The sequence below is a fragment of the Pomacea canaliculata genome, linkage group LG6 (genome assembly GCF_003073045.1).
Source record: "Pomacea canaliculata isolate SZHN2017 linkage group LG6, ASM307304v1, whole genome shotgun sequence".
Taxonomy (NCBI): Eukaryota; Metazoa; Mollusca; class Gastropoda; order Architaenioglossa; family Ampullariidae; genus Pomacea; species Pomacea canaliculata.
The window spans coordinates 24547770-24575688 of record NC_037595.1 but is presented as its reverse complement, the minus strand read 5'-3'; the positions used below and the strand labels follow the sequence as shown (position 1 = coordinate 24575688).

General features: G+C 39.4%; 2 protein-coding genes and 1 long non-coding RNA gene across 5 annotated transcripts; 2 read left to right on the top strand and 1 right to left on the bottom strand.

The window, feature by feature from the left end:
- Positions 1-2298: 2298 nt before the first annotated feature.
- On the top strand, positions 2299-7325 carry LOC112566617. Its single transcript, XM_025242882.1, has 7 exons — positions 2299-2312; positions 3178-3264; positions 3657-3916; positions 4218-4461; positions 4618-4726; positions 5349-5505; positions 6730-7325. The coding sequence occupies exons 2-7, from the start codon at positions 3219-3221 to the stop codon at positions 6877-6879; spliced, it is 966 nt and encodes a 321-aa protein (XP_025098667.1). The 5' UTR covers positions 2299-2312; positions 3178-3218; the 3' UTR covers positions 6880-7325.
- A 218-nt stretch (positions 7326-7543) lies between these two features.
- On the top strand, positions 7544-25942 carry LOC112566615. Of its 3 annotated transcripts, none has more exons than XM_025242877.1 (9): positions 7544-7602; positions 8245-8367; positions 9223-9254; positions 10598-10684; positions 11078-11337; positions 22920-23163; positions 23879-23987; positions 24528-24684; positions 25401-25942. In XM_025242877.1, the coding sequence occupies exons 1-9, from the start codon at positions 7559-7561 to the stop codon at positions 25548-25550; spliced, it is 1206 nt and encodes a 401-aa protein (XP_025098662.1). In that variant the 5' UTR covers positions 7544-7558; the 3' UTR covers positions 25551-25942. The 3 variants fall into 3 exon arrangements, with proteins under 3 accessions (XP_025098662.1, XP_025098663.1, XP_025098665.1); XM_025242878.1 differs by lacking the exons at positions 22920-23163; positions 23879-23987; positions 24528-24684; positions 25401-25942 and adding exons at positions 11623-11863; positions 12296-12404; positions 13031-13187; positions 13899-14516; XM_025242880.1 differs by lacking the exons at positions 7544-7602; positions 8245-8367; positions 9223-9254; positions 10598-10684; positions 11078-11337 and adding exons at positions 20825-20885; positions 21936-22015; positions 22337-22596.
- Positions 15501-18333, bottom strand: LOC112566618. Its single transcript, XR_003099668.1, has 3 exons — positions 18304-18333; positions 16523-16703; positions 15501-15982 (listed from the first exon to the last, which is right to left on the bottom strand). It is a non-coding gene; the product is annotated as an uncharacterized LOC112566618 (long non-coding RNA).
- Positions 25943-27919: the final 1977 nt, after the last annotated feature.

Genomic DNA, 27919 nt, shown 5'->3' with positions numbered 1-27919 from the left:
TGAAACTACAAACCACAACTTTTGACTCGCTTTTTTTTTATACAAAATATAATAAACGATGCTGAAAAAATGAAATGTGCTCCACACTTTCTTGTCAAAACACAAAAGACTTAAGGAAACGATTTGTTCTGTATTACTCAGTACAAATCGTGGTTATTCATGCTGCTGTCCTCTCAGCACGGTCTAACTGTGATCAGTTATGTCTATATTTATAATAAGTCTCTAATACTTTTTTTTTCAACTGCATCGATTCCATTTTCATAAGTTGTGTAAATTTTCATGGTATTGCACTTTTCACTGTTTCGTATCATACTAGCAGAAACATGGCCCATTGTGAAGAAATAAATATTTCTATTAGTTTCTCTTTCACTCATTCTCTCATCAGAAGTCTTATAGTACAATTCACAGCTGGACCAGGCTAGACGAGGAGTGGCCGCAGGACGTCCACGTGTCGATACAACATGTCGTAAAATAAATAATCGTAAAATAAATATTCATGAATATTTGATGCGCAGTCAACGGATCGATTGCAGCATATTTGTGCTATTACAAGAATTGCAATTTTAATTAAGATTATATTTATCCCAGAGGGCAATTCGGGGAAGCGTGAAATGAAATCACAAGACAATACCATAACCTATTCATATCCGCCAAAGAAGACTCACGCATTTATGTTTCAGACAGCTGTATTCATTCTCTCACAGTAATAATAATAATAAAATTTGTAAAGCTCATTCTCACACTCCTAAGGAGCATGGTCGTAGCGCGCCTAAGAACAAGAACGAAAGACTTCATACGAGGGACAGGAAAACAAACAAATAATATAAACTATAAAAGAATAAAAATTCAGTACTAATGAAGACTAGAATCAAATACAGAACACACAAAGAGAAACTAAATATCAACATTAAGAGCTGAGAGTAACATGATATTGCAAAAGGAAAGGTGTGACAAGTCCATTATGGGAAAGTTTGTTCGGAGAAATGTCTACGGAAGAGGTCAGTTTTAGTGCACGTTTACAGGATTCCATAGTGGGAAGGTGGTAGATATGGAAAGGGGGAGAGTTCCATTGTTTTGCTGCACAGTAACTAAACATCCTGTGTCCATATGTTGTTCTGGTGACAGGAAGAGTCAGGAGACGATCATCAGACAACAAGTGGAGTTGTCTAGCTGGGATGTAAGGGAAGAGGGGTTCAGAGAAATAATCAGGGCCGGTGACAGCAACGAAATTAAAACACAGCACGGACAGTTTGTACTGGAACGATAACATTCAGAAGTAACACGATAGGCACGAAAGAAAGCAGCAGTCTGTTGGTCCTGCACTCAGGTACACATAATCATCGCCCCGATGGAAGGTGGAAAAATTCTCCCGATAGAATATGCTTGTCATCACAAAGGGTTTGAGACACTTTCGGAAGTGTCTGCTTGTTATACAGAGTCTGAAGACCACTTAGGGCTTTAGCAATGACATTAGAGCAAGTGGATAAAACGTGATAAATGCTGCTCTTGTCCTTCGCCGATAAACTGCTCTAAAAAGAGAAGAACGAAAAGGACAGCTCGCTCTCTATGTGCGATCTATAAAAGAGCTAAAGAAATTGCTGACAGACAAAGAAAGACTTCAGCTTCCAGAGAAGTAAGATGCGCTGTTTAGTCTTCTTGACGACAGCTAGAATGTTGGGATTCCAGTTCGACAAATTCAAAATAGCCGGTTTTATGGCTTGCAAATAAAGAACCAAACAAACAAGGAAACAAACAAATAAACAAACAAGGAAAAAAAAAAGGAGACAAATAAAAGGAGAAAAAAAATGCCTTTTTGAACAGGTACTAATCCACGTCGTCTGTACTGAGGTGCTATTCCCTCCTACACGCGTTTTTTTTTTTTTTTTTTTTTTTTTTTTTTTTATTTTCCTTTTGGACACAGCATGTTGGAGTTCAACGTGTTTGCTTCTCGAACTATTGAAATGTCCCGTATGCCCTCAATCATCAGTATATATTTTACTCCTTATAAATTGAATTCCCTAAAAATGTCTCCAAAACCCATTTTAACAATGATGAATAAGATCAAAATATCAGATTGGATATATTATTCATGACAGTTTTTTTAAGGAACCAAATTACCAATATAGCGTCAAGCGTAGGTCAACAGTATAGTTTATGCATATGTAATGTAGCCAGCACCATCTGGTCTTTTTGTGTCTTTGTGTCTTTAAATTATTCTTTGAAATGAGATTAGATTGATTCTGACGGTCAGAAAGATGTATATAAACCTCGTCTCCACAGACTATCCCCAAACCGTTTTGGAAGGAACTTTGGTAAGTTGGTTTATTTCTCTCTTATTATTACTGATCATGTGTTCTGAAAATGACTTTATTTAAAGTATCCACAAGTAGGTTTGCCTACTGACTGAAGATGCAGTCGATCATTTACCCAAATCTCCTATCAGTTCCATGTATTGAGCTCGAAGGATCTGGACATGGCTCACTTTCAGTTGTGCTTCCCAAAAACTTTTCTTCATCTTTTGGTTCTAAGCAGGCCTACCCTCTTATACACATTTTCAATTATCATATCAATTACAAATGTGAACCCCTGACTAAAGAACTACAGTCACACATAAAAATTAAGCTGAAAATTACGGCTACTAAAACTACGATATTCCAGCCACACAACTACGCTGTTCTGATGACTGTATCGTCATTATTCCTGTCACCAGAACAACAACATACGGTCACAGGAGTCTTAGTTACTGTGCAACAAGCTAATGGAGCTCTCTCCCTTTTCATATCCACCACCTATCCAACATTGAATATTTTAAATAAGCTCTGAATACACACCTGTTATTTGAGCTTTAATCCCAACAACAGTCCACACAATGCAACATTTTCACCCCAACCCACCCCTTTTCTTTTATTGCTACTTCTCTACTCGTGTTTCTCTGCTCAGTCACGACACTTAGCTCTAGTTACCGGATTCTTTTTTGCGTTTTCTCTATTTCTCTTTTTAAGTCATTTATTAGTATTGTTGTTTGTCCTTCCATTCCTTCATATGTTGTCCATGTCTCGTTCTTTTCTCAAGCGCGAAGACCACGTTCCTTACGACTTTGAATATTTTAATACTTTAACTTGTACTTGTGGTACAGGTTATTCTCCTTTGCTATTACTGTATTTTGATTTTTTTCAGACTTTACAGCAATCAGACTACTGTAGAGATCAACTCTCAAAATGATTGTCTTCACCAGTTTGGTTGCCAGTGTTCTTCTCATGTACAGTAAGTTATATTGACATTAAGACTTATGTGTTGTTAAAGAGTATTTGGTCATAAAAACAGAGCTTGTATCACATATAAGCAGGAGGAAAACTTGTTTCTGAACGTTTGTATATCATTTATTTATTTAGACGTTTACATTTTAGTAGGTTTTTAGTGGTTTGATATTGACTTGCATTAATCGATAATTAAGAATCGTATCCAATCAATGACACAGTGCAGGTGTATTTCTCTTTTTCTAGAAACAAATGTGACATTATATGTCAAAACAACAGTACAAGACTGCTCACTAGTATGTTTCAATAATCAGAGTACGATTTTACGACTTATTCATTACCTATATGTAAAGAATTTGGTGACATTTGGAACTAACGATAGACAGCTTTGTGTCGTAGCCCATGCTCAGATCCAGTGTGGGCTGGAGAAGGGCAAAAGACTGGATACGTTCTCCGAAGACACAGACCGACTGAAGATCCCGTGCAAGTACAACGCCGTGCGCCAGACGTGTGGCCGCTACTTCATCAACGTCACACCAGGCAACGACATCAGGAGCGACACTGGCGAGTACTACGTGGAAACCATGTGGGTGTCCATCACTGACACGGAGACGAAACAAAAATGGGAAGGACGAACTTCAACTAAAATTGCACAAAAGGTCTCCATATTTCTGCAGCTTTCTTTTTTTTAAAAATCTTTTTGCCTATTTCTTTAGTCCCTTCTTCTCTTACCTCGTGTGTGTGTGTGTGCCTTTCTGTCGTGCAAGGTCTGTTTTCATCTTCTCATGCTCATTTCTCCGCGCTAATCGGGGGTCACAATATCTACCTGCTGCATGTGTGAAGAAACATTCAGCCCTCCCCACAAAACACAGCAGCTCGCCACCACGACTTTACCATGTTCTCGCTCAAAAATAAATTTCTTTGTATTTATTGTTTATTTCTCTTTTCGTTTGTTTTCAGGCCATAAACGACCCGGCAAGATCCCCCTTCCAAACCAAAACTAACGAGCTCGACATCAACTCCATCTGTACAATCGGCGCGAATGAGGACACCAACCAAGTGTACCTTATGGAGAAAAACGGCCTCTTTTCAATAAGCTTTGGTGTGTATGAAGAAGGTGGAAGAAAGTCCAAGACCTCCACATGGGAATTTGAGTGCAACGATAATAACGTTGAACTCGCTCCCTACCCACAACAGGTTTGCGGTGAGTTCGCTGCAGCCCAAGAGTAGCAATCTTTTTACTCTTATTCAAGCGCCGAGTACATTAAAATTACACAGGAACATTCCGTAATACAATGAACGGTCATTGACGGCGAACGTCGGCCACCCTTTTACTATTTACTTTTCTTTGCTTTTACAGGCAATCTGACGGAAGACGTGGTGAAAAATATTCGCAAGGACATGGACTTCAGCCAGGACAATGAAGTCTACATGTACTACGTACTGAACAACAAGGCCATCGCTCAAACGTATGTTAATCTTGATAAAGTTTCAGCCAATCGCGACATCATAAATGTACTTGTAACAGCATCAGCATGACTTTATTAGTAAACTGGTGCTGCACTTGCTGTCTCCCTTTGGTGTTAATGTCCGGTGTATCAGAAAGAATCACAAAACTAACATGGCATCCGAGCAACTTGTCGCCCATGTAGTGGTGTGACATTACAATAGCTCAGGGTCTTGCACGATCCATCTCATTTGGAGGAAACATAAGTAATTTGGTTGAGAATATCTTTCTGGCGCAGTTACCTCAATTGTAATTCATAAATCTCCATTATTTGAAACTGGCGACATCTTCTTTCAACTGTTTGACATTGTCCTCTTAAGATTAAATGTAAATTTGTTTCCTACAAAAAGACTGTTGTTTGATCAGATTTAGTTTCATACTCAGGGCTAAGGCATCGGTCGTTTCACTGGCAAATTGGATGAAAAAAACATTTTATCACTCGCACTGTCACGGTCAAGAATAAATTAGCCTTGATATCAACAGCCAATATATCACTTAGTACACCTGTGATATCTCACTACTCAATGTCGTATCTTGTATCTGCTTTTGCATTTGAGAAAGGTAAGTGTTGTGTTATGTCTTAGGAGCGAGGTCTGCAAGTATTTGGAGGAAACGTTTACTACTGGCAGATGCAAAGCTAGAGAGGCATTGGCTGTTCATTTATGCTACAGGGTCGTCTACTCTGGATTCATCTACAAAAAGCTCCTCCGCTTTGGTACTGATCCGAAGTATGTCTGGAAGGTAAGTCGAACTGCTTTCATCACTATGAATAGTAGAAAACTGTTTGTCAACTTGTTTCAGTCTAGGGATCTATTTTAGAGGGGCGGTGGTGGTGGTAAAAATTGGTACATGGTCTCTAAGTAATAAGCTTAAAGAAAGTTTTTGAGGAATACTCGTTCCGTTTAGGATCGTCTATATAAAGCTTAATCACTTCGGGACTGGTCCAAAGTCCTTCTGGAAGGTGCTTTGAGCTGCTTTCAAACAGTGGGGAAAGTGCAGGCTCTGGTTCATAGCCTACATTTTCGTCGAAAGTGTTTTTCAACAGTCTAGGTGGTGCTTAAGATCTATGGGTGAAGGTTATGGTAAAGAATTCGACCTGGTTTCTAAGCGCTGAGCCTCAAGAAAGCTCTTGCGGAAGGCTCGATCAGTTTTCGCAGCTATTTTTTTTAAAGGGTGAAGGGTTAGGGGTTGGGACTTTAAATCTAGCTAGCCCCCAAATACCCTTACATTAACTCTTATATTTTAAGGTCCAAAAGACATCGACACGACTCCCACAAACGAATTAAAATGTGACTGTCATTTTTACTTACATTTCATTAATTCCCTTGCCATTCAATGAATTTATCGTTTGGCACGCACGAGCTCGGAAAATTAGCCACAAAAAGAGACGAACAAACGGCAGTTCCTTGTCTGATCTCTTCCCACCTAGCTCACAATCTCCATCAAACAAAGGTTTGGAATGACCGATTCTTCCTATTTGAAAAAAAATCAACAACCGAAACTAGGACTAACTTTGATGGCTGCTTCTATTGAACCAGGTACACACTGGGAATAATTGCTATAAATGTACACTTACCTTGAAAACGCACGACGTATTACACACACCCACAACACGAGCTCGACGATCCCCTGCAGATGACGATGAAGATAAAGAGATTTGTAGGTGAATCGAGTCGAAGAGGCACAAGTTTCGAGGAATGCCACTGTGAGAGTTATGGCGGACGAAGACCGGTTTTTTTTCACCACTTACTCGGCCATAGAGAAAAATCTCCGTCTTTTTGTATATGACGTCTTTTTCTGCTTCAAGTGACGTGGAACAATTGACGCACACAAGACGTCAGACCAATGACACCATTCATGCACGAAACAAGACGAGACCTACACAACTCATTACAATCTCTAAATCAAATCGCGCCTACCTGGCTGTGCGATTTCAAACTAATGTTTGCTTCTTCTTGTCTGCAGGCTTGCATAGACTACGTGTGCTCTGATTTCACTGACCAAGTAACCTGCGAGTACCTCGGGGAGGCTCTGGATGAAGTCAAGAAACCCTCCGATACAATCGCGAAGAAAATTGAAGAGAACAATTGCTACCCCGGGTATAATGGGTTCTGAGCAGATCTACTTTATTCCAGCAGCGTCATGAGCACCAACGTCGCTTTATTTCTATGAGCGCCATCTGCCTACATCAGTCATCAAGAACGATAAACAGCAAAAGAATTTTGGAAGATTTTCTCCCTTGAGCCTTAACTACAGTTCTTTTTGCATGAGTAAAGTTCACGTCTTGAGACAAATACGGCGAATATGAACATATAGCAGATGTACTCCTAAAGTTACTTTCTACCATGTCCAAAGCTAGAACTTTTGCAATGTAATGTTGTTCATTTTGGAAAACTCCATGAATCACTAAGCCTCTTGAACAAAAACTGTTGTGTGGCAGTTGCGATGTTTTCTGCTCATGTTGCAAATGTTAGTTTGCTGGAGAAACAGCCAATTATCCCTTACGACAGTGATGAGAATAAAAAAGCATTAATTACAATACAGCTTGCTTTTACTTGTTGATTTATGAAGACGATATTTTATGCTTGGTGAAGATTGCTAGGGGAGACATCCACATACACACGCTTGTACTCACACAGCAGACGACGCATGACGTAGCACGGCATGACGTCAAGCGTTGCTACAGGCAGCGAAAGAAGGCCTCGACCTTCATCCCGCGAACCGGATAAAAATAGCCTTGAATCTGACGCGAACTGTCTTCTGCTGTGAGCTGCCTTTATTCACGGTGCGTCTCATGGCTGAGAGAAAAACCCAGGCACACAGAAATGTCTGGCACAAGTAACTTTATTCTTTATTATTTAGTGCAAATCGTGTTTGTTCACGGTGCTATACTCTCACGGTCTAACTATACGCAGCTGTGTGTTTATTTCCAATAAGTGTCTCATAATTTTACAACTACATCAATTCCATTTTCGTAAGTTGTGTAAATTTTCAGGGTATTTCACTTTTCTGCACTCTGATTCGTGTCATGTTTGGAGAAGCTTGGCCCAGCCTGAATAAATAAATATTTCTAATTTATGTTTTCTCTTTCACTCAATCTGTCATCAGAAGTCTTATAATGCAATTCACAGCTGGACCAGGTTAGACGACGAGGAGTGGCCGCATGGCGTCCATGTGTCGATACAACATGTCGTAAAATAAATGATTATTTCTTAGTCTTTGTTTGAGGGCAGGCCAACCCTTTTCTTACGTGGCAAGGTAATGTCAGAACAACATCCTTGTTTACTTTAGTTTCTGGCGTTCACTTGAGAAACTTCATGAATATTTGATGCGCAGTTAACGGATTGATTGCAATATATTTGTGCTATCACAAGAATTGCAATTTTAGTTAAGATTCTATTTATCCCAGAAGGACAAATGGGGCAACTTGAAATAAAATCACAAAACAATACCATAACCTATTCATCTCCGTCAAACAAGACTCAAGCAATTATGTTTCAGACAGCTGCATTCATTCGTACATACTAACACGGCCGAAACGAAGGACAGCATCAGTCTGTTGGTTCTGCATGCAGGTACACAGAATCGGCGGGCCGATGGAAGGTGAAAAAATTCTCACGATAAATTATACTTGTTATCACGAAGGATTTCAGACACTTTCAGTAGTTTCTGCTGTAGCAATGATTTTGGAGCGGGTGGATACAACACGATGTAATCTGCTCTTGTTTTTCGCTTTTTATGTGCGATCTATAAAAGAGCTAACGAATTTCTGGGAGACAGAGAATGACTTCAGCTGCCAGAGACGTATGAGGCCCTGTTGAGCCTTCTTTACGACATAGAAATTTTGACAAATTTGAAATAAAGGGGTTTTATGGTTTGCGAAGAAAGAAGGAAAACAAAGAAAGAAAGATAAAACAAAAAAGCAGACAAACAAACAAACAGACAAAGAAAATACCTGTTGGGATAGGTTCTGGTTTATGTCATCGGCATTGCTGTGTTATTCCCACCTACGCATGTTTTTTTCTTTTTTTCTTTCCTTTTGAGCACAGCATGCATGATTTCAACATGTTCGCTTCTAGAACAATTGAAATGTTTCGTATGCCATTAATTATCAGCATATATTTCTGTTCGCTTTATATCTCAAATTCCATGAGATTTCTAATAAAACTATATCAACAAACAGGGTGTGCGAATGAGATCAAAGTATCATATTGGATATATCATTATTGACAGTTTTCACGGATTCTGTCAAGGTGTGATCGACTTTCCCCCTTACAAAAGTCGTGCTCAACTTACCAATATGGCGTCAAGAGTAGGTAAACAGCATTGTTTAAAGTTGTTTACCACAGCTAGCGCCATCTGGCCTTTTTGAATGTTTGTGTCTTTAAATTATTCATGAAAATAAGATTAGATTGATCCTGACGGTCAGAAAGGTGTATAAAAATCTCGTTTCTACAGGCTATCCTCATACTGTTTCGGAAGGAACTCTGGTAAGTTGGTTTTATTCTTCTCTTATTCTTAATAATCATGTGTTCTGAAAAAGACTTTATTTAAAGTATCCACCAGTAGGTTTGCCTACTGACTGAAGATGTAGCCGATCATTTACCCAAATCTCCTATCAGTTCCATGTATTGAGCTCGAAGGATCTGCACATGGCTCACTTTCAGTTGTGCTTCCCAAAAGCTTTTCTTCATCTTTTGATTGTAAGAGGCATACCCTCAGCCACACAGCTACGCTGTTCTGATGACTGTATCTTCATTATTCCTGTCACCAGAACAACAACATACGGTCACAGGAGTCTTAGTTACTGTGCACCAAACTAATGAAACTCTCTCCCTTTTCATATCCGCTACCTATCCAACATTGAATATTTTAAATGAGCTCTCAATACACAGCTGTTATAGAAGCTTTAATTAAGCCTAACAACAGTCCACATAATGCTCCTCCATTTCCTTCAAACCTTTTTTATTGCTACTTCCCTTTTTATTTTCCTCTGCTGAATCACGACACTATTAATTCCTGTTACCCGATTCCTTTGAGTTTTCTTTATTCGCTTTTTATTACTGTCATTACTGTTGTTTGTCTTCCATTCTTTCGTATCTTTTCAAGCGCTAAGACCACGTTCCTTACTAGCATGAGTTTGGGCTAACCAAATTATATATTTTTTATAGTTATTATTAGAGTAACACTTTTTTAAGTTGGGTTTGATTCGTTAATTAGTACTTCAGGTCATACCACTCGGTATACTTCCGTGCATACACATTCGTCAGCGAGTAGCAGTTTCTTGGGAAGGAAACGTGGATGGAAGTTTCGGCTGGGTTGTGGAAAGTCGAAAACATATGAATGAAATTTGGTGACAACATAACATTGACTGATCTTGTTTTTAATGAATTTGTATATAGAGTTATTTATATCTTTGTGATGTGTCATTTGTGGCTATCAACAGCTAACAGTGCAGCAGTTATAAATATTTGTATTACCACTAACAAAGAGCCCGCTGTTACGGAAGATTAGCATGTTAAATACCGGTTAAATACCTACCGGTGAAGATCTTTGCGGGGTAGGTAGGTGTGGATGCCAAAGTTGTAGGATTTTGTAGCGCGTTATACTTCTTTTCATTGCGTTTTATCTCTTATTCTTTTTTTCTGTATGTCTAGAGCATTTCTTCTGCATTGTCATTTTTTCACATTTCTTGTTTGCATTGCTTTTTAAAATTTTTATAGCATTGGGATTTTAGTCATTGAACTTCCCTTCACCTTGCACTTGTGGTACAGGTTATTCTACGTTGGTCTTGATATTGCTGCAATTATTGTTATTTATATAACTTTTTCAGAATGCACAGCTATTAAACTACTCTGGAGATTACCTCTCAAAATGTTTATCTTCAGCATTTTGGTTGCCAGTATTCTTCTCATGTACAGTAAGTTAGATTGATATTAAGAGAAAGTCTTATAACTGTGTTGTAAAAAGTATTTTGGAATGAAAAACAGAGTTTATTATCACATATAAGGAGAAGAAATGTTTTCTGTAGGTTTGTATATATTTTTATACAGACCATAAATTTTAGCCGATTCTTTTGTAGCTTGATGTTAACTTGCATTTATCTACTATCAAATATTGTATTCAATCAATGACTCACGGTAGTCTGTTTCTACTTTTCGAAGAACAAATATGACATTATCTGTCATAACAACAGTACAAGGCTGCTAACTAGTATGTTTCAATAATCAGAGGACGATTTCACAACTTATTCCTAACTTTTGTTTAAACCCTCTGGTGACATATACTAACGATAGACAGCTTTGTGTCGTAGCCCAGGCTCAGATCCAGTGTGGGCTGGAGAAGGGCAAAAGACTGGATACGTTCTCCGAAGACACAGACCGACTGAAGATCCCGTGCAAGTACAACGCCGTGCGCCAGACGTGTGGCCGCTACTTCATCAACGTCACACCAGGCAACGACATCAGGAGCGACACTGGCGAGTACTACGTGGATACCATGTGGGTGTCCGTCACTGACACGGAGACGAAACAAACATGGGAAGGACGAACTTCCACCAAAATTGCACAAAAGGTCTATCTGTTTCTGCAACTTTCTCCTTAATCTTTTTATTTTTATGTCACTTCTTCTCTTACTTCCATTGCCTTTTTGTCGTGCAAGCTCTGTTTTCATCCTCTTCTCATGCTGGTTTATTCGCGCTAACCGGGGGTCACAATATCTGCCTGCTGCACGTGTGCAGAAACATTCAGCCCTCCACACAAAACACAGCAGCTCGCCACCATGACGAATTTACTTTGTTTTCAGTCGAAAATAGATTTCTATATATTTATTGTTATTTCTCTTTTCGTTTGTTTTCAGGCCATAAGCGACCCGACAAGATCACCCTTCCACACCAAAACTAACGAGCTCGACATCAACTCCATCTGTACAACCGGCACGAACGAGGACACCAATCAAGTGTACCTTATGGAGAAAAACAACCTCTTTTCAGTAAACTTTGGTGTGTATGAAGAAGGTGGAAGAAAGTCCAAGACATCCACGTGGGAATTTGAGTGCAACTCTAGTGACGAAGTCACTCCCTACCCAGAACAGGTTTGCGGTGAGTTTGCTGCAGCCCAGGAGTAGCAATCTTTTTACTCTTATTCACACGTGCTGTGAACATTAAAATTACACAAGGAGATTCCATAATGCATTGACTGGTCAATGTACAAGTGCATGCACACGCAGGATAACAAGATTGAAAAATGGGACACGCAATAGAAACGAAATACGAGGGGAGAAAGACCGAGAAGGATAAAGATCCTCAAGGACGCGAGGATGTTCATGTCCATCCCATTTGATGGTTCTCGTACGTTAATGTTAACACGTCAATCAGTGTGAAGTAGGAATCAGTTTAAAGATGGGAATTCCTGTGAAAGAATAGCGAAGATGTGATTGGATGCATGGAAAATTGAAGAAAAGGTAAATGTGTGTGTGTGTGTACGCTTGCGTGCGTGCGTGCACGACATTATCATTATGTTTTCTTCTACAGGCAATCTGACGGAAGGCGTGGTTAAAAATATTCGCAAAGACATGGACTTCAGCCAGGACAATGAAGTCTACATGTACTACGTACTGAACAACAAGGCCATCGCTCAAACGTATGTTAATCTTAGGAAAGTTTCAGCTAATGGCGACATCATAGACATGCTTGCAGCAGCATCAATATGACCCAAAATTGATGCTGCACTTGCTGTTTCCCTTTGGTGTTAATGTCCTGTGTATCAGAAGGAATCACAAAACTAACATGGCGTCTGAGCAACTTCTCGCCGATTCGGTGGTGTGAAATTACTATAGCTATAGATCTTGCACGATCCAATTAATTTGGATGAAGTAAATAATTCTGTTTAGAATCTATCTGGCTCAGTTTCCTCACGACTTTGTAATTCATAAATCAAACTCGATTCCATAGGAAATCATTTAAAACTGGCGACATATTCTTCCAAGTGACTGTTTAAAATTGTCCTCTTAAGATTAAGTGTAAATCTCTTTCTTATACTGTAAAAAGATTGCTGTTTGGTTTCGTACTCATGAATAAGGCAGTCGGTCGTTTCCCTAGCAAAATGGATGACATCCTTTTATCAATCTCACTCTCACGGTCAAGGATAAATTAGCCTTAGCATCAATAGCCAATCTATCACTTAGCATACCTTTGATATCTCACTACTCAATGGCGTATCTTGTAGCTGGTTTTGGTATTTGACAGAGGTTATGTGTTATGTTTTAGGAGCGAGATCTGCAAATATTTGGAGGAAAAGTTTACAAGCGGCAAATGCGAAGGTAGAGAAGAATTGGCTGTCCATTCCTGCTACAGGGTCGTCTACTCGGGACCTATCTACAAAAAGCTCCTTCGCTTCGGTACTGATCCAAAAACCGTCTGGAAGGTGCGTTGAGCTGCTTTTTATACAGCGTGAAAATGCAGGCTCTAGTTCATAACCTGTCAAAAAATTTTTTCGTGTTTTTCAGTCTAGGCGGTGGTTAACTTTAAGACTTATGGGTGGAGGTAGTTGTAAAGAATTGGACCTGGTTTCTAAGCGCTGAACTTAAAGCTTTTGCGGAAGGCTTGATTAGTTTTCGCAGTCCTTGGTTCAGCTCTCGTCTCGGACACGCCGTTCTTTCTCTGCATGTGGCATCTGTTTACAGGGCTGGATGTCTTACCGTGATTTAGCCTTAGTAGCTGGCTTGGTGTAAAACACCAATTACAACCCACCCACCTCTTGACTCCCACAAGCAAATTAAAAGGTTCCTGTCATCGTTAGCTAGATTTCAGTCTTTCCCTTATCATTTAATCTTCGTAGACACGAGAGAGCTCGGAAAATCGGCAGAATAATAGACGAACAAACATTTTCCAATAACACCTTGTCTGATCCCTTCCCACCTAGTTCATAATCATGATCAAACAAGAGTTTAGAGTGCCCGATTTTTTTCTAGTTTAATAAAAACGAAACAGGACTAACTTTGATGGCTGCTTCTCCTGAACCAGGTAAAAACTAAGAACGATCACCTAATTAACTCGCTGTCCTTGACTTAGAGGTTTGTCTGCGTTTGTTTGACTGTGCGATATTAAACTAATGTTTGTCTCTTCTTGTCTGCAGGCTTGCATAGACTACGTGTGCTCTGATTTCACTAGCCAAGAAACCTGCCAGTACCTCGGGGAAGCTCTGGATGAAGTCAAGAAACCCTCCGATACAATCGCGAAGAAAATTGAAGAGAACAATTGCTACCCCGGGTTTAACCCGCTCTGAGCAGATCTACTTTATTCCAGCAGCGTAACGAGCACCAACGTCCCTTTATTTCTCTGAGCGCCATCTGCCAACAGCAGCCATCAACAACAATGAACCGCAGAACAATCTTGCAAGATTTTCTCCTTTGAGTTTTGATTACACTTACTTCTACGCGAGTCAAGTACACGTCTTGAGACAAAGACAACCAACAGGAACATATTAAACACATTCCTAAAGTTACTTTCTACTGCTTCAAATATTAGAACTGTTGCAATGTAGTGAACAGTGTAAGCTTCTATTGTTCATTTTGAAAAACAGCGTGAAACGCCAAGCCTCTTTAAAAAAAAACCTGTTAGGTGGCAGCACCGCTCAATAAGCAAGTTTAGTTTGACTGCTATGTTTTTGCTCGTGTTGCAAATCTTAATTTGCTGGAGAAACAGCCAAGTATCCCTTGCGACAGTAATGAGAATAAAAGAGCATTAATTACAATACAGTTTGTACTTGTTGATTTATGCAGACGAGATTTTTATGCTTGGGGGAGGTTGTGTGCATTTATATTACCTGTCATCTCACCTGTCTTAGTTTTTAGCGACTTCCTGCCTTTCACCAGCTACACGCTGCTATGGGTTCCTTGGTACTGTGCAACCATGGCAATGTAACGATTCGCGATTGAGACGAATCTAGTTAGATTCATTTTTATTTTTAACTTTCCCTGTGGTCAGGGAAGAGCAGTCGCGCGAGCGCTGACGTAGCTCTGCGTGACGATTCTTTTGCGTCATATAGTGAATGACGTAAAATGAACTGAGCACAGTGTAACTAGGGCGACGGTAGGCAATGGAGAGCCAGGCAGTACTCAGGATTGGTTGAGAGAGTCTCCAACTAAGACTGTTAGGTGGTCGTCCTAGTTACCGGGTCGCTAAGGGTGCCTGATTGGTCAGGAAGAGAAAAAGAACGAGTTAACCTAGGAGATCAAACGGTTCTCGGGGCAGACGAGACCAAGCAGTTGGTGTGTACAGAGCTCCGTGGGGAGTGTACAGTATATGGTTAACTGCCAGCAACGGATAGCCGACGTGCGTCCAGTGGAGTATTATCGAGTGGAGTATTACCCAGTGTGGTACAGTAATCAATCCAAGCGGAATATAATATCTTCGCCGATACGGATTTTATCTTTTATCTTCACGAACTGCGTGAAGAAATTCAGAGGATTAACCTGCTGGTCCAGTGATTTCGTCAGCGCCAACCGTCTGAGAAACGTTTGGAAGAGGTTGACGCTGGAGGGGATAGAGTTATTTTATTTTGTTTCATCCTCATCTCATCGTTAGTTAATTTCATAAACATTAAATGTGTTAATCGTTGGCCGGACCTTTTTGTTGAAAAAGGTGAAAGAGTGCGGCGAGCGTGGTTTACATGCAGATGTTTACACGCGCTCGCAGACACATTCAACACACTCTTTCGTAAAACGTTACAGGCAACGAAAACAACTCTTTAGTTCTTTAGACAACAACAGCCCCAAAGAATATCCCATGAGACCCTTTATCAATCATCCTACCCAGAGACTGTTTTTGCTGTAATCGGCGCTGGTTTTGTGCAAGCAGTGCAGCAACATTTAACCTCCTGTCATTTGACAGCCTTTTTCCTAAAAGCTTTGAGTCTGGCAGATGCTGGAGAAACACGCTATACAATTATTATTATTTTTATTTATTTTTTTAAGTAATAGTAGTATACGAGAGGGGAGATTTTTATTCCCATATTATACTCGTTCACCACACCCACCCCTCTCCTTCCAGCAGAAAAAAGAACCTGATATGAAACACAACTTTCGTTTCTTCCAATCCTATTTTCAACGGACAACATAAAGTAGCGCACACTGGGGCAATGTTTATCAGATGGTCAGTCGGATATCATCTTTCCGTCATCCACTCATTCCTTCCTTTTTCCAACCTCCTCGTGTATACCTGCATATTTAGTCAAGTAAAATATATGAAAACATGCAGACAAAGGATAAAACGCTTTGTTTTCTCTCTCACTGTTCTTCACATAATTCTTTGTTCTTTACTATTTCTTTACCTCCAAGGAGTACTGTACATATTAACACGCTTCCACCCATCTTAAAATTGAATATCGCACTCACTCACCCACCCACACACATACACATTTTATCAACTCTTGTAGTTCACCCTCCTTGGTAATGTTTCCATTTTTTTTGTCGGCAGGTACCTGGCCTTAACACAGGACTTTGCCTTTTTGTACATATCCTTGATTATACATATGAATCTCCCACTAACCCCGTAATTGGTTAGGATAATGGTCATAGGATATAGACAGAGCGTTTAGCAAATATATTCGGGGGGAAAGTGCAAGAGTGGAGTTTTACATCTAGCGAGAATAGTCTCTCAGTCAGTCACTTACACACGCACGCCCACACTCTCACTTTCGCGTTCACACACACACACACACAAACACAGATATCAGCGGGTAAAACAGTGAGTACTTACATCTGATAAGAACAGTCAGTTAGCAAGGAAAATGAAAATGCAAATTGACAAGAAATGCTCTGGTGGGTCCAGTTATGTCCACCGCCTGCATGTGATAATGACCATTACCCAAACATCCAAACCTCCCAACGCTCCGCCACTGCTTAGTGCAAGTAGGGCTGACAGGAAACGTGGTCCACTCCTGCCCAACGAACACAAAAGCCAAATATTATTCGTCAATACTTTGCTACAGCAGACAAACAACTAAAATCACCATCACAGGAGTAGGTTCACACGCAAACCACTAACACCACCGTCACAAGAGTAACTTTACAAAAACATGGCTGTTCCATTCAGCCTTAAAGAACGAAACACAAATTATTTTAAGTTAATGTATTGTGGGTATGAAAACTGTATCTTCACAGCAGACAGCAGAAATTGTCTTATAAAACAAAACCCATTGCTTAATGCATTATAACGAACGATTCACAAATTATAAAAAAATTCGAAATACTTCTCGAGTATTTGTGTGTATCTTCTTTCTTGAGACACGTCCCGTTATTGTCACTACTTCTCTTTTTTTTAATTAAACAGATTTCTAAAAAATGCTACCTACAAGAACAAAGGAAAAATTCTTCAAGACTTCGACGACATCAGACTGTACAATGTACGAGCGACCTATTGCTAGGTATGTGGGTCTCTGGTGTGAACCTTCCAGATTATATGACACTATCGTGCAGGAAAGACACTGAACACAGCTGGTCTCACGTGAACCATGAGAATGAACCCGCAGAAATGAGTCAGCGGTAGTGAACGGTGCGTTAACATCGGAAATGCATAAATATTTGGTCTTTTCTTCTTAATTCCGCTAACAGACCTAAGCAATGTATGGTGGCATATAGCTGCCTCGCCTGCTGTTGTTGGATGGCATTCAATAGTTTGACGGTCGACCGATAAAATCTTATACTTGAATGCACGCTAGAGGGAGAGACCACTCCTTCTCTAGGACTTTGAGTCACAATGCTGATCCTGCAAACGTTTGACTGTCAATAAAGTGAAGCGCACACACACACACACTTACTTTTGATATCCTGAGAAGATTAATGCCATTTTTGTGTCTTCAAAAAACTCTTTTTATATTATGCTATTTATTTTTTTAATCTCTGAAAGGATTATTATATATGTATGTTTGTGTGATAATATATACCCAATCGTATAACGCTTTCCCCACCGTTACAGGCGGACTCAAATCACTAGTCATAACTCTCCACAGTTCATAACGATAGACGAAGCTGCAGTTGTGAGAGAATAGTGTGATGTTGTAACTGCTTGGTTAATACAACTTCAGTGTGTTCATAAGACAACTCGCGATCTCAGTTTTCTAGATCAATCTGTTTTACAGCCTCTTGTCACTGTTGAATCTATGAACGTTACCAGCTCTCAACGGCCCTGAGTTCACATCTACAGCTCGCAAAGCCATTGCGTCGTCAGTAGCAACGCAGAATAAATCAACAGAGACTCGGGTCAACGGAGCTGAAATCGTCAGAAGACTGCTAGTAGCAATGCAATCACAAAAAGAACAGGAAAACTGCATGAAATTTCAAAGCAAATGGCGGACTGTGGGATCTTTAAGATCTTAACAAGAAATCGTTAGGCAGAAAAGACCTGCAGTCGACTGAAAATCAGAAAGTCACAGAAGAAAACAAAAGGTCAGACAGTCATGCACAACAACGACGCAACCAAAAATGCACCGGTCTACACAATGGGCACCAAAAACACAACAAAATAATAAAAATACAAACATTGCGGAGAGTCGCCTCCCTCAAACCTTCTAGGCAAAGGGACGTCACTCCAATAGAATTATTTATATACACAGACACACACACAGAGTAAGGAAAAGAAACTATGTTTTTTTTCTCATGGTCTTTTTTGGTTTGTTTCATATTTTAGCCTATCATGTACGTCTATAGATTGCTTCTGCATGATGCAAGTGGTTGGGTTGGTCACTGTTATTTCAACCATACACTCGATGCTTTTTTGACTATTTTCAGCCACCTGATGGATGTCTTGTGTGGTTTTTTTTAAACCACAAGCTCGTGTTTATCTTTATGTTACTTCAGCGTAAGCTTATTTTGGTTTGCTTTTTTATTTGCCACATTTTCAGTTTTTCTTTTCTGTTACTTTAACACCATGGGGTTTCTCGGGTTGGTTTATCTGTTTACTTCGATTATGAAATAAAATTTGCTTTCGTTTGTTGCTTCACCACGCAGTACACAGCATTTTGCTTTGGTGTTTATAATTTTACCACCAATTTTAAAGGTGTTCATCTTGAACACCTGAACTTTTGACACACTCATTATGAAATAATTATGATAAGATGAAATCAACTGTACACTATCTTGTCAATACACAGAAGACTTAAGGAAACGCTTTATTCTTTTTTATGTAGGACAAATCGTATGTATTTATGATTCTATCTCCTAACTATAAGCAACTGTGTATTTATTTCTAATAAGCCTCCAATAATTTTACAACTAGATTTATTCCATTTTCATAAGTTGAGATTTTCAGGGTATTGTGCTTTTTTTCTACACTGATTCGTGTCAAACTAGCAGAAGTATTTTCTGAATAAATAAATAAATATTTCTGTATATGTTTTCTTTTTCACTCAATCTCTCGTCAAATGACTTATGGTACAGCTGGACTAGGTTGGACGACGAGGAGTGGCCGCAGGGCGTCCAGGTGTCGATACAACATGTCGTAAAATAAATGATTTTTTCCCATAGTCATTGTTTGTGGGGGCTTAAACCCCATTCTTACGTGGCTACAGCCAAGGTAATGTCAGAACAGTATGTTAATTTACTTTAGTTTCTTGCGTTCACTTGCGAAACTTCATGAATATTTGATGCGCAGTCAACCGATGGACTGCAGTTTACTCTTGGTTTTAAACTTCTAATTTACAGGAGACTTTGCGATTTACTTAAGTTTAAATTATGCAATAAAAAGATTTTTATGATTTACAAAAGAGAAAAATAACTACCTCATTTGAGAATATGTTGACTTCTGTTGTCCTTCTACTTTTTTTTTCTAACTGTATTTAGGTTCACATTATGTTTGGTATTTGTAACAGCAAGCAATTGCCGGTGATTTTCAAGCACTAGGTGGAGGAGGAGTTTCTGACAGGAAACATCTTAGAAAGAAATGGCCGTTTGCTTGTAGTGGAATGCGTGAATAAAAGAGCATGTGTGTGAGAGAGAGAGTGTGTGAAAAAGATAATTAGGTGTGGATTATATTAATGTATGTATGTACAGCTATATAGGTATATATGTGTATGATATTATGTTAAATTATATAATGCATTAGATGTTCTAAAGATTTGACATTGTTATTACTCGGATGATGGAGTGCTGAACTTCTCAATACCTTTTTTTAAGGAAGAAAAAATTAATTTATACAAAATAAAATAATTAAAACATAAAATCTGCTTTTGTGCTGTCACAGAGAACAAATCACAGTGTTCAGTGTGTCGGTGTTAAAGTATCATAAGGGTGAGCAAAAGTCCCCACTAAGAATCCAACGAATTCTAATGACAGGTAATACACAGGTAAGAAGCACTTACTCGCTACGACAAACAAGGATGAAGAAAAAAATTGTGGTTATGTGTAACAGTGCTTCAAAATCTAAATCAAACGAAAGCTTTGAAAATGTGACCAGTATTACTTATAAAAAAAAACTGTTTTCTTTTTAGGAAAATTTTGTTTATTACGTTGAATAAAAACCAATGAACTTTCTATTTCTAAACATTTCTTCTTATGCACTCCGTCTTCCACGTTGTACCTGTCTGGGCAGGAACTGGTCCACGTCGTCTGCGTGGCTACGCCATTCACGCCTACGCGGATTATTTTTATTTTCCTTTTGGGCTCAAGGTATTGTATTTCAACATCATGTTCGCTAGTCGAACAATTGAAATGACCCGCAGGCCCTACCTTACTGGCATATATTCCTTTGTTCTTTATAAAGTAAATTCCCCCAGATTTCCCACAAAACAAGATCAACAGAGAAACTGTGTGTGTGTGTGCGATCAAAGTATCATAATGCTTATATCGCCATTGACAGCTGTTTACGTAAAATGTCAAGATGTGATTGACTTTTCCACTCACCCTGTACAAAAAACGCGCTCAGATTACTATTCATGGCGTGCAACGTAGGTGAACACTATTGTTTATATTTGTATACCGCAGCCAGCGCCATCTGGCATTTTTTTGTTTCTTTGGGTCTTAAAATTATTTATGAAAATGAGATTAGATTGATCCTGACGGTCCGAAAGATGTATATAAACCTCGACTCCACAGACTTTCCTCAAACCGTTTTGGAAGGAACTCTGGTAAGTTGGTTTTATTCCTCTCTTATTCTTAATAATCATGTGTTCTGAAAATGACTTGATTTAAACTATTCACGAGTATACTTATCTACTGACTGCAGACATAGGCTTATCCAGTCGATTATTTCCGTAGATCAGTTTAATGTATTAAATGTGTATTAATTTATTAAAAGTTTGGATGTGGCTCACTTTCAGCTTTGTTTCCCAGAAGCTTTAAATCCTCAGTAATCGGTACTGAGCAGACCTACCCGCTTATAGATATTTTTTTTATCGTATCAGCTAAGAATTTGAGCCCCTGACCAAAGAACTATGGTCACATGTAAAAACAAAGCTACGATATCCGAGTAAGTCTTTTTTCTAAGTTTGGATCGAGTGGTTTAATGCTGCAGGTCAGGGGTTCATACCACTCAGAAAAATTTCGTGCATGCACTTTCCTCAGTGATTAGCACATTTCTGTGGACGAAAAGTTCCTTCAACTTCTTCCTCTAACGAACTCATTAGTAAATTGAAGTTTGACTAAATCGAAAAAGCGCATTTGTGAACCAATTCGATCAAATTTGTCCAGAAACGAAAACAGTCGGACGTGGTAATTTGTTGTCGACATGACTTACAGAATTGTTTTACATAAATTTTTTTGTAAAGGGATTTATATCTCTGTGGTGTGTCATTTGTGGCTAAAGCTATTAACAGCGACAGTCATCCATACAAATATTGGTATTGCTGCTAACAAAGAGCACATGGCTACGGAAGATCAGCATTTTAAACGTAAATCCTACGGGTGAAGAACTTTGGGAGTAGATAGATATGTATACCAAAGCTGTAGGATTTCCTGTCACGTGACAGATATTTCTCCTCCATCATTATACCTATTTTCATTAAATATATATCTACGTCGCTTTTCTGCTGCATTGTCCTTTTCTTAGTTACACGTCTTCTAAATTGCATTTTCCCTTTCTGTTCTTTGTCTATGAACTGCCCTTCAACATGTCCCATTCGGACAGGTTATTCTGTTTTGTTGCTTCTTTATTATTATTATTTTATTTTTTTCTTCAGATTTTACAGCAAACTACTGTAGAGATCACCTCTCAAAATGTTTGTCTTCACCATTTTGGCTGCTGTTGTTCTCATGAATGGTAAGTTGTATTCACATTATGAGAGTGTTTAGTCATGCAAAGAAGTTTATAATAGCATGTAAGCAGGAAGAAAACTTGTTTCTGCATTTGTACATAATATGTAAATATATGAGACGCTTTCTTTGCTAGTTGATCTTCACTTGCATTTATCAGTGATAAAATATCGTATCTCACCGGTGTCTCATGTTAGCACATTTCTGTTGTTAGTGGAACAAAACTGGGGTCATCTGGCATGAAACGTATAGATTTTAGAATATATTTATAACTATTTAAAGAATTTGGTGACATTTGGAACTAACGATAGACAGCTTTGTGTCGTAGCCGATGCTCAGATCCAGTGTGGGCTGGAGAAGGGCAAAAGGCTGAATACGTTCTCTGAAGACACAGACCGACTGAAGATCCCGTGCAAGTACAATGCCGTGCGCCAGACGTGTGGCCGCTACTTCATCAACGTCACACCAGGCAACGACATCAGGAGCGACACTGGCGAGTACTACGTGGATACCATGTGGGTGTCCGTCACTGACACGGTGACGAAAAAAACATGGGAAGGACGAACTTCCATCAAAGTTGCACAAAAGGTCTCTCGATCTGTTTCTGCAACTTTCTCTTTTTAAAACTTTCTGCTTATTTCTCTGTCCCTTCTTCTTTTACTTGCCTTCCATCTTGTGTGTTTGCGTGTGGGTGAGCCTTTATGTCGTGCAAACTTTATTTCCATTCGTTTCTCATGCTGGTTTATCTGCACTTGCCGGGGATCACAATATCTACCTGCTGCAAGTGTCCAGCAACATTCTGCCCTCCACACAAAACACAGCAGCTCGCCACCATGGCGATTTTACTTTGTTTTCGCTCGAAAACGAATTTCTCTATATTTATTGTTATTTCTCTTTTCGTTTGTCTTCAGGCCATAAGCGACCCGGCAAGATCACCCTTCAACACCAAAACTAACCAGCTCGACATCAACTCCATCTGTACAACCGGCACGAACGAGGACACCAATCAAGTGTACCTTATCGAGAAAAACGGCCTCTTTTCAATAAGCTTTGGTGTGTATGAAGAAGGTGGAAGAAAGTCCAAGACTTCCACGTGGGACTTTGAGTGCAACGATAGCAACGTTGAGCTCGTTCCCTACCCAGAACAGGCTTGCGGTGAGTTTGATGCTACCCAAGCCTAGTAATATTTTCCTTTTATTCACCTAAGGCGGGTATGCTTAAAATTACAGACAAGTGTTCCATAATACATTGACCGCTTATTGGCGGTGAAGGAGCGCTTGCATACACAGATTAACGAGGGAGAAAGGGACACTGACAAGAAAAAAAAGGCAGGATGAGAAGAATGAAGATTCTCTAAGACGCACACAAGTTCGTGTGAATATATATATATATTTTTTGTAGTCCTACGTTCATGTTGACTCGTGAATCAGCGTGAAGTGGGAATCAGTTGAAGGTGGGAATCACTGTTGAAGAATAGTGAAGGTATGATTCGATGCGTGGGAGGCTGAAGGGAAGAAATGCAGCCCCGAATATTTCAAAGTATTTAAATTTTACTAATTGAAGACCATACTTTAATTTCAGTTAAAAGCTGTAAGCTCACAAGTGATTTGATAGTGGCGTTTGCATCAATTTACTGCTTTAGTTTGAAATAATCAGCCACCGTTTTAACATTTACTCTATGTGCGTGTGCTTGTGTGTGTGAGCCCGCAGATACGTATAGCCGACTCACTAACCTAATAGCCCCACACTCATTTTCAAAATTCTTCTAATTATGTTCAACTTTTCCGCTCTCTAAATTTAGCGTTTTACGTATCGTGTTACAAAATCAAACAAGAAACAATCATCAATTATCGTGTTTTTGTTTTTACAGGCAACCTGACAGAAGACGTGGTTAAAAATATTCGCAAGGACATGGACTTCAGTCAGGACAATGAAGTCTACATGTACTACGTACTGAACAACAAGCCCATCGCTCAAACGTATGTTAATCTCGAGAAAGTTTCAGAAAATGGCGACATCATAAATGTACTTGTAACAGCATCAATATGACCTCATTCGTAAACTGATGCTGCACTTGTTGTCTTCCTTTGGTGTTAATGTCTCGTGTATCAGAATGAATCATAAAACTAACATGGCATCCGAGCAACTTCTCTCCGATGCAGTTACCTTAAGATTGTGTAATTCTTAAATCGAAATTCCATAAAAAAAATTATTTAAAAGTGGCGACATCTTTTTTTAAGTAACTTTTTTAAATTGTCCTCTCAAGATTAAGTGTAAATCTTCTAAAAAAAAAGATTTATGTTTCGTTACATTTTGTTTCGTACTCTTAACTAAGGCAGTCGGTCGTCTCATAGGCAAATTGGATGAGATCCTTTTATCAATCTCACTGTCATGGTCAAGGATAAATTAGCCTTGATATCAATAGCCAATATATCACTTAGTATACCTGTGATATCTCAGTGCTCAATGTCGTATCTTGTATCTGCTTTTGCATTTGACAGTGTTCTGTTATGTTTTAGGAGCGCGATCTGCAAGTCTTTGGAGGACATTTTTGCAAACGACAGATGCGGAGATAGAGAAGCATTGGCTATCCATTCCTGCTACAAAATCGTCTACTCGGGACCTATCTACAAAAAGCTCCTTCGCTTCGGTACTGATCCAAAAACCGTCTGGAAGGTGCGTTGAGCTGCTTTTATACAGCGTGAAAGTGAAGGCTCTGGTTTATAACCGACATTTTCGTCGAAAATGTTTTTTTTCAGTCTAGGATATGCGTAAGGTGTATGGGTAGAGGTGGTGGTAAAGACTTATATTTACTCTTATATCTTAACTGTCATCGACACGACTCCCACAGTGCGGTCCGGTGGCGCAACGGGTAGCGCCTGTCACAAGTGCAATAAAGGCTGGCTGTCCTAGGTTCAGCTCTCTCCTTGGGCACGCCGTTCTTTTTTTTTTGCATGTCATCTACAGCGATAGATGCCTTGCCGTGATATAGCCTTAGTAGCTGGCTTGGCGTAAAATGCCCATTAAAACCCAGCTATCTCTAGAGTCTAGACTACCACGACAGAATGTCATCTCTACCCATTAATAATTAGTTCCCTTACTCTTTAAAATCTTTAGTCACGTGAATAGACGAACAAACATTTTCCAATAACACCTTGTCTGATCCCTTCCCACCTAGTTCATAATAAAAATCAAACCAGAGTTTAGAGCGCCCGATTCGTTCTAGTTTAATAAAAACGAAACCAGGACTAACTTTGATGAATCTACTGAACCAGGTACAAATTGGGAACGATCGCTTAATTAATTAACTCTCTGTCCTTGACTTAAAGGTCAGTCTGCGCTTGTTTGTTTTTTGTGATTTCAAACTAATGTTTGTCTCTTTCTGTCTGCAGGCTTGCATAGACTACGTGTGCTCAGATTTCACTGACCAAGTAACCTGCGAGTACCTCGGGGAGGCTCTGGATGAAGTCAAGAAACCCTCCGATTTAATCGCCAAGAAAATTGAAGAGAACAATTGCTACGCCGGGTATAACCCGCTCTGAGCAGATCTACTTTCTTCCAACAGCTTCACGAGCACCAACGTCCCTTTATTTCTCTGAGCGCCATCTGCCTATAATAAACCGCAAAACAATCTTGGAAGATTTTCTTCCTTGAACTTTAACTACAATTATTTTTACATAAGTACACATCTTGAGACAAATTCTATCAATGTGAACATATTAAACGCATTCCTAAAGCTACTTTCTACTGCGTCCTGTGGTGGACGTGTGCTACTATTGTTTACTTTTCAAAACTGGAGATGGCAGCGCTATTCACTAAGCAAATTTAGCTTAACTGCGAATTTTTTCTGCTCGTGTTGCAAATCTTAGTTTCCTGGAGAAACAGTTAAGTATCCCTTACGACAGTAATGAGAATAAAAAAGCATTAATTACAATACCACTTGTTTGTACTTGATGATTGTTGATTTATTTGGGAAGGCTGTGTGAGAAGACTGCCGTCCTTACTGTTGAAACCTCTAGAGCAGCTGTACTGTAGTATATTACCTTCTACTTATCTTCTGCATATCTAGTATGACATGTCAAATATCCATCAAATGGAATAAAATAGAGAAACGACATTAACATATACAACACACAAGAAAGAAACAAATTTCCCAATCTAATCTTGCGTAATCCTGCAATTGCCCGAAAAAGTGTAATAATGGTGTCTTAATATGGTTTCCTCTGAAAGGATATTGAGACAATGTCCTGTTTCCAGTACATATTTTGTTCTCGTCTTTCCTACCTTTTTGTGCTTGTCCCCTGGCTATTTGCAAACTCCCATTTTGACCTTTCTCATCATCTCTCCCACTATATTCATAACTAGTCGTTACAGTTGACTGCCGCTGCCTCCATGTGCAAAAATAGGCACGGGAGGTAGAGATAAACCTGCCTGTCTCACACCTCGTGCCCTTCACGCATCTCTCTCTCTCATAACATTATAATCAGCATCAACAGAGAAAAATGGCTGACCTCGCTGTCTCAGCAGCGAAGTTGTTCAAGAACGTAGGTCAGCGACTACCAGGTCGGCATTATCATGGATGGCATCAGCATTATCACAAACGACGTCAGCATTCTCATCAAAGGCGTCAGCCCACCATCCCCTTTTCTTCTCATCGTTAGAAACAGCTTGCTACCCGCCATACACAACAAGTTCTACTTATGAGCACATGAGAGTTAATGGCAAAGAGGTGAAATTTATGCAATGGGACACCAAACATGAATAAAATAAATAAGCCTTGATAAGTGTGCCAGAAGTCAATCTTTTCTCAAAATTAGGGTCGCTTGGTAGTGGTCAAAACACTCGCTTGCCACCTCTCCAGTACCTCATGCAGGGTTCAGATCTCGTCTCGGGGCACTCTCTGTCCGCAGGGCTGGGCGTCTTCTCCGGTTTCCTCCCCTCTCCCCCTCACCCATAGTGCGAAGTAATTTTGCTACTAATAAACCAACCATCCTTTTGCAAGAAATAAGCTTCATGAAACTAGTTTCTAGTTTCGATTCCTGTATATACTAGAACAGCAAAGTAAAATTTAAAAGGCAATAAGAATAGAGCAACTGTAATTTTATTAATATAGGTTGAGAGGTCTGTAAGTTTATAACTTACTAATAGATTCTTTGTCTATTGATAAATAATAAGCAGCCAATATGGAATGGAAAGACAATTTAGCAAATACCTTCTGGGGGAAAAGTAATTTACTCACACACACATGAACACACTCTTTTTTAGGCGCGCTCGAGCACACACACCTCCTTTGCCAGATCAGTGAGTAAAAGTTTATATTAAATTACATACTCCGTTAAGTACACACAAATTAAAAATAAGGAAGTGCACTGCGTTACTAAGGGTAACGGATGACGCGGTTAAATGACGCAATGCTCGCGCTGTGACGTAAAGACACGGTAAGCCAGCGTTTCATGCTAAGAGCAGCTGGAGATCGATGAAATTAAAACTGGTGTGTAATCAAAACTGGACTGAGTAGCTTATCTGGCGATTTAAACATCACTTTGCTGACATCTGATGACTGTCAGCCGCGTGGTCACTTTGAGAACCACTGCTTTATTCAGCCTTAAGAAGAAGCCTCAAATATCGCAAGTTAATACACTGAGGATGTGGAAACGGTTTCTTCTCTTCGAAGCAGAGACATCAGAACTTGTCTTTTAAAAATGTAACCCGATCTTTAATCCATTATAAAAGTACGTTTTACAAATCAACAGAAATTTGAAATAAGTATCAAGTATTTTTCTTTATCTGCTTGCTATATTCCCTTGTATCGTCGCTGCTTTTCTTTTTAATTAAACAGCTTTTTTTTGAGAACCTATCGTAAAAAAACCAAGGGGGAAAAAAGAGACTTCGGCGACATCAGATATGTACT